The 7,338-nt window shown below is 40.3% G+C and overlaps 1 protein-coding gene across 2 annotated transcripts; it reads left to right on the top strand.

Annotated features, from left to right (window-relative positions):
* The first annotated feature begins 255 nt into the window (after positions 1–255).
* Positions 256–6,894, top strand: hsh2d (hematopoietic SH2 domain containing). 2 transcript variants are annotated; one of them, XM_023273489.3, is made up of 6 exons: positions 256–296; positions 695–847; positions 2,282–2,371; positions 2,461–2,626; positions 2,822–3,073; positions 5,539–6,894. In XM_023273489.3, exons 2-6 carry the CDS (start codon positions 723–725, stop codon positions 5,962–5,964), a joined length of 1,059 nt encoding a protein of 352 aa, XP_023129257.1. In that variant the 5' UTR covers positions 256–296; positions 695–722; the 3' UTR covers positions 5,965–6,894. The 2 variants fall into 2 exon arrangements, with proteins under 2 accessions (XP_023129257.1, XP_023129256.1); XM_023273488.3 differs by having other exon boundaries at positions 264–333.
* The last annotated feature ends 444 nt before the right edge of the window (positions 6,895–7,338 follow it).

The following is a 7,338-nucleotide window of genomic DNA, read 5'->3' as shown; positions in this document are numbered from 1 at the left end:
GTATTTTTTGGCAATGAGCAGCTGTTGTTTGGGGTGTTTTATTGTTTTTTACAGTGTACAGAATCCAAAGTCATTGTCACTTTAAAAAAATAACTTAAGGGACTTTTGCATAATTTATTTATTTATTTATTTATTTTTTACCTCTGCAACTTTACACAGTGTTCTCTCTGAATGTGTGTGACTTCTGAAGAGCTGGGCAGGTGTTGGCTCCGCCCCCTCACAGGTGTGTTCAGGTGAGTGAGCTCTGCTGTGTCATTTTATCACTGAGCTGCCGGACGAGGCGAGGAAACTTTGCTGTGAGCGATGCTTCTTTTAGACAATTGACTTTTAATTGTAAGAAATAGTGTTTTGTAATTATTTAGGTGCAGATTAAAGGTTAATAAACTAAATGAAAGCAGGTTTGGTATCTTTAATGATTGACGACAACAGGTGGAGCTGCTACAGATGTGAAAACATATCAGGGTTAGATTTTTATCTGCATCCTGGCTCTATTACTGTTTAATGTATGTGTTTGAAATTTTGAGTTTAACTGAGGTACAGTGTTCTCAGAACCAAATACTTTGCCTGAAAAACTACTAAAAAAGGGATATTTACTGACATTTCCTCTGCCTGTATGTATTTTTTACTCTATGTGTGCACTTTATATTGAAGTATTCAACATGTGGAGTCAATGCGATGTGAATTCTGCCAACAGAGGATTAAATGAACCATCTCCCAGTACGATGGAGGGAAGTTATCCGTCACAGGAACAACATGACGCCGTCACCTGGTTCAAAAAGTCCCAGCTCCAGTCTGTGATCAGCAACGGTTTAGTTCCAGAGTGGTTTCATGGCATCATTTCCAGGAAGTAAGTTTACAAGTTTTATCTCTGTCTGCAATCTACAGCAGTGGAGGAATGTGGAGGGTTATGATACAAGATAAATAAATTCACTTTACAGCATGCAGGGCTTGATTTACTGCAAATGCTCTCATATAGTAAGTCTTTAGGATGTTTCCTCCACTCTACACATAAAATTATTCTCTTGTCAAAAGAGATTTTCTTTGTTTAGGTCCTGCCTGGAACAGATGAAGCAAAATTTATATTACAGTAGCAAAAGTTAAGGCATAAAATACATCCGTGATATGTGAGTAATGAGAAAAAATGCATATGGTCAACAGGGAAACGCAAAATTGCCAAAATGACACATTTTCAGGAAGTAATAATCTTCTTGAGGAAGTGACAACCGCATAAATAGAAGAATCAGGTTTCTTTTTGTTGTTTGAAACACTTTTGTTTGCTTTTTTTACTCCAGTTTTAGACAATGAACAAAACAAACAAGCAAACACATATTTTAATCCACACTGTTAAAAACAATTTTGTCCAAAAAAAAGTAAAACTTTGGCAGCCAGGATGCCACAAAAATATTATGCATGGAAGGTGTGTCCCACAACAACCGTTAGCAAAACCTTTTTAGCTGGTAGAAGATGAAGAAAACAGTGAATCACATGAAACGTTGGAATTAACATCATCCAACAGTGTTCCTAAAGAATGGATAGAGCAAAGCTATGTCCTCTCTTCTAGTTTTCATATTCTTGATTGAATGTCTCCCTCCAGCTCATATTATCAGGATCAGACTAATTATTTGGACTGTTTTCCATCAGTCAGTTTGTCCTCTTTGTCAGCAGTAACAGCAGCTAAATATCTAGCTTCTACTGCTGAGAAAAAGATCACATTAGCATGGATTAGAGTAGAGTTAGCAAACAGCACCGAAAACATGGAATAAAGATGCTACCATTGATGTGGAAACTGAGCCAATCAAGCCTTTGATAGTTTATTACTTATTACTGATGAATGTGGAACAGAAAAGTGTAAAAGAGAAGGTTTGTTTTTCAAATATTTTGAAGCCCAAATGTCCTCCAATTCTGGAATGACCCATAACTTCAAGGCCAAACTATTAATTGTACACTTTAACTCATGATGCGTCACAGATGTGCCAGTTGAATGGTGGACTTTGCCCTTATAATATTTTATTTTCTCCTTTGTATGGTGCACGTATATGTGGGTTAATGTTTGGCACAGTATAATGGATATCTATTGACTTTGTTGACAGGAATATTTTTCAGACTATTCTGTTTGACTGGTTTGTCTTTGAACTTGTTGGTGCAACCAGATCAAAAGCTGCTTCCTGTCAATATTAACATGACAAATTCTCACAGAAAAGTGACTCCAGCTGCGGTTTAAACACAATCCAACCCCATTAAACCTACAGATGAATATGTTTGTCTGTACTGATTTGTGTAGGACGGCGGAGGAACTGCTCATGTCCAAGCCTCCGGGCTACTTCCTCATCAGAGTCAGTGAGAGCAGGATCGGCTACACTCTCTCATATCGGTGAGCGTTTGCAGGATTAAGGAAGCTTTATTCAACAGTTTGCACCCAGAAACTCAGCCGGACATTTAAAATCCTGCTTGCTCCCTCAGTGCCGATGACCGCTGCAGACATTTCATGATTGATGCGCTGGAGGACGGTCACTACATCATCCTGGGGGAGGACAGGCGTCACCGGCGTCTGCAGGACCTGGTGGACTTTCATCGCAGGACTCCCATCATGCCTTTCTGCCAGGTGCTGACTGTCGCGTGTGGACAGGTGAGGAGGTTTGTTTGTAATGCTGCCTGCGTGCATTAAAGATTGATGTGGGTTATTGTAGTGCATGTATTGTCCTCTACTGTTAGTAAATGGAGTAATATGAGCTCAGTTTAGGCATTTAAATTACAAGAAAACCTTATACTGCCTTATATTTGCTTTCTGCTGTGCCATCTGTCTTTTTTGTCCCATGTGAAGTCCTCAGAAAACATCGACTATGCAGAACTACTGTTTCCCCAAAGACTTCCCACCCCCAACACCAGGTTGCTACCAAACAACTCCCCCAGCACGACTCCTCCAGTGTCCCAGGAAGATATCCCACCTGCCATTCCTTACCGACCGGAAAACCTGAACAACCCCACAGTCCTGCTGTCAAACAGCCAACCAAACCGGCTCTACCCTTGTTTGGAAGATGGATCTCGACACGTCAACACCCCACTTCCAGCCACGGTAATATTACCCTGAAAAAAGGCAGTCTTTAAAATTCTTAGAATAAAAGATACCCAAAGGTTTTCTGATCAAAGTGGTTCTCAAATAAATGTCTGTTTAAAAGGTTTCTGTTGGAAGCAGCTTCTTTGTGGGTATTTATAAGATGCTGGTTGTAGTTATTTAAAGTATAAATCTCAGTGTGAGATGATCGAGGCTTGGCTCCTCTGCTGGCTTGAACTGAAATCACAGATAAGCTTCCATATAAATTTTTCCACAAAGTGAATATTTAAAGGCCCTGAAATCAATCAGCTTCTCGCTAAGACCAGTTGAGATCATTTTTCGGTTGTTTCACATAAAATGATTCTGTTCTTCTGTTTTGTTTTCACTGCTTTTATTGGGGCTCGGTTAAAAAAAAAATGGTGATGTCATGCACTTTTGCACACGAACCAGGATTTAGCAGCCTTTAAATCAAAATCTGATGAGAGATGTGGGGTTGTTTTCTTGTGTTGCCTTCACTGACAAACTAACTCTGATCCAAGTGCACCCATATGGTGCTGATGAAGCAAAGTTTTTGAGTGTTGAACTCAGATTCAAAACCAAGTTTTCAGCAGCTGTAACAGTAATCCTTTAAACAGTGCCTGTGAAAATTTTTCATCTCCATTGGAAGTTTTCCCCGTGACAGCTTTTCAGCGCTGAATTGTAGTCAATCTAATTTGGCTGTTTTGACAAGAATTTACTTTAAAAAAAGACTATTTCATGTCAAAGTGAAAACTGATTTCTACAAAGTAATGTCAATTCATTAAAAATCTAAAATCTAACTATGTGCCTGCATATACATTCATTTTCTACATGTCTGCAGTTAGCAGATGCATCTCTGGTTGCAGTTACAGCCTTGACCTTTAGTGAGTGGGTCTCAGTCAGACTTGCACATCTGGACACTGGCATTTTACCTCATTCTTCCTTGCAAAACTGCTCAAGCTTTGTCAGGTTGCACAGAGATAGTGAGGAAACAGCTCTTTTCAAGTCCAACCGCAAATTCTAAGTTGGATTGAGGTCTGGACCCTGACTCGGCTACTCCAGAACATTCATTTCATTATTTTTAAACCATTTCCATGTAGCTTTGACTCTATACTCCAGATAATTGTCTTTCTGGAAAATGCATCTTCTTCCAAATAGCAGATTCGTTGCAGACTGCAAGATCAGGTTATCCTGTAGGATTTCCTGATACTTTGCTGCATTCGTATTACCCTCAACCTTCACAAGCCCTCCATGGCCTGCAGCTGAGAAGTATCCCCATATCGTGATGCTGCCACCACCATGCTTCACACCTTGATGCTGCCACCACCGTGCTCCACATCGTGATGCTGCCACCACCGTGCTCCACATCGTGATGCTGCCACCACCGTGCTTCACACTATGATGCTGCCACCACCATGCTTCACACCTTGATGCTGCCACCACCATGCTTCACACTATGATGCTGCCACCACCATGCTCCACATCGTGATGCTGCCACCACCATGCTTCACACCTTGATGCTGCCACCACCATGCTTCACATCATGATGCTGCCACCACCGTGCTCCACATCGTGATGCTACCACCGCCATGCTCCACGTCATGATGCTGCCACCACCATGCTCCACGTCATGATGCTGCCACCACCATGCTCCACGTCATGATGCTGCCACCACCATGCTCCACGTCATGATGCTACCACCACCATGCTCCACGTCATGATGCTGCCACCACCATGCTCCACGTCATGATGCTACCACCACCATGCTCCACGTCATGATGCTGCCACCACCATGCTCCACGTCATGATGCTGCCACCACCATGCTCCACGTCATGATGCTGCCACCACCATGCTTCATGCCGTGATGCTGCCACCACCATGCTTCACATCATGATGCTGCCACCACCACGCTCCACATCATGATGCTGCCACCATCATGCTTCAGAGTGAGGAAGGTGTGTTTGTGATGATGTGCAGTGTTAGGTGTCCACCAAACACATCATCTAGTTTGATGGTCAAAAAGCTCAATTTTGGTCTCATTTGACCAAAGAACCTTCTTCAAGTTGACCTCAGAATCTTGCATATACCCTCTGGTGAATTCCTGTCTAGACTTCCAATAAACTTTTTTAAACAGTGTCTTTCTCTTTTCCAGCCTTCCATAAAGCTTTGACTGGGAAAGAACTGGCAAGAGTTGTTTTATGAACAGTCTCGCTCATCTCAGCTACTAAAGCTTGTAACTCCTTTAGAGGAGTCATAGATATCTTCCTGGCCTCCCTCACTAGTCTCTTGTGCCATCTTGCAAGACATATTTACGCATATACCAAGTTCCTTCCATTTCTGATATGCAGCTATTCAATGTTGAAAAGCAATAAAAGGGGAAGACTTCCAAAGGGAACGAATATTTGTTATAGGCACTGTATCTTCTAACAATCTTTTATGCTGTATTTTTCATGTTTACGACCTCTAGCCTGTGCCAAAGACCAGAAAGAGATACGACTCCAACCAAACTCCTGAAGTCCCTTCTCGAAATTTTGTTCCTGTGAAGCAGAATCAGGCTTGTATCAGAACAGTTTCTGCACTTGAGAGTCCGTCCACGTCCACAGCCCCTCAACAACCAGCAAAGAACCAGGAAGGAAAGCCATCAGTCATCACCAACCTGAAGAACTTCAAGAGGAAATTCCAAAAGAACAGAAGCACTTCGCAGGATAATACATACACAGAGATCAACGCTGAGGTGGCTGATAGGAGTGGAAATACTGAGTCAGAGTACGAGGAGATCACAGGAAACCCCAACCTTACGGGTTCACCATTTTCCTATACTGATGTGAAACTGACTGATCAAATTTTACCTCAAGAGTACATGAAACCTCCACCTTTTGCACCAGGCTTCTGATACACAGGCATATATGAAAGCCATGTACATATTGATAAATCCCTGGATGCTACGTTGCTGAATCAAACCAAAGATGGAGGATAGAGTGGACATCTAATTCCAGCTTGGTGGTGCAGCCTGCAGAGGAAAAGGAGAATAAAGCACTTTTTCAACCTTCAAGATCGACATTCGTCAGAAATTTTACTTTAAAAAAGGCCTTAAAAGGGAAAAAGTTGCATCATTATGGCCATAATTGTTTTGGGTACTATGCTTATTCTTTCTTTGTGATAAATAAAACTCTACAGATGGCTAAAACAAAGACCGAAAACAGAATTAAACAGCCTGGCTATGTTGAAGGAGACTAAATCTAAAGCATTTAAAAACAGTTTAACATGTGTACATTCTTTACATAGGACATTTTGCAATTTAGATTTTTTTTTACAGTTTATTTTTATTTACTGCACATTTTTGCTTATCTATCTGTCTGTCTGTCTGTCTGTCTGTCTGTCTGTCTGCCTGTCTATCTGTGTTTATGGTGGTGGGAATAGTACTCCTGCTGCAGCAACCACATTACCCGTCAGGGATTAATAAAGTATTTCTATTGTATTCTATTCCAAACGGAAGTGTAAAAACGTTGCTGTTTTACAGGGGTTTATGTGGTAGACTGATTTGGCTTGGATGGTCACACTTTAGAGGTGCTAGTAGGTCAATTTGGTTCACTTCGGATAGCGCCAGACTAGCTATTTCCCCCCCTTTCCAAGCTTTGCGCTAAGCTAAGCTAAGCTAAGCTAACCAGCTGCTGGCTCTTTCTTCACACAGACTTGAAAGCGGTATCTTTATTTACCAGCGTGTTAAACTATTACTTCAAACTTTCTGAAGCTTATCAATGTGCACAGATGTATAACATTACAGTACAATATAATAACTTTATTAATCCCCAAAGGGAAATTCAAAATGTATATATATATGTATATATGTATATATATATATATGTATATATGTATATATATATATATATATATATATATATATATATATATATATATATATATATATATATATATATATATATATATATATATATATATATTCATTATAGAACAGATTAAACACTTGTCTTCATGAGACTGAAATTAATACCATCGATGTACTGTATATGCTTTATTTTTTTATTTGTTTCATTCAGGAGAGACATTACAAATAAATATTGTTACATAAAAGGAAGTTATGCAACTGGTTGTCTGTAGCTGAAGCTGATTTCCTGCCAGTTTCAGGGTAGAGGTTGCTATGCCTCTATGATAATATTGTGAAGTGTGAAAAGGAAGAAGGGGGAAGTTTTGTGCAGCACATGTAAATTAGAAATAGATCTGTTATCTGAAATGTGATAGAAGTGAG

This window comes from Amphiprion ocellaris, chromosome 2 (genome assembly GCF_022539595.1).
Source record: "Amphiprion ocellaris isolate individual 3 ecotype Okinawa chromosome 2, ASM2253959v1, whole genome shotgun sequence".
Taxonomy (NCBI): Eukaryota; Metazoa; Chordata; class Actinopteri; family Pomacentridae; genus Amphiprion; species Amphiprion ocellaris.
Note: the sequence above shows the minus strand (reverse complement) of the source record. Positions and strands in the feature narration are given on the sequence as shown.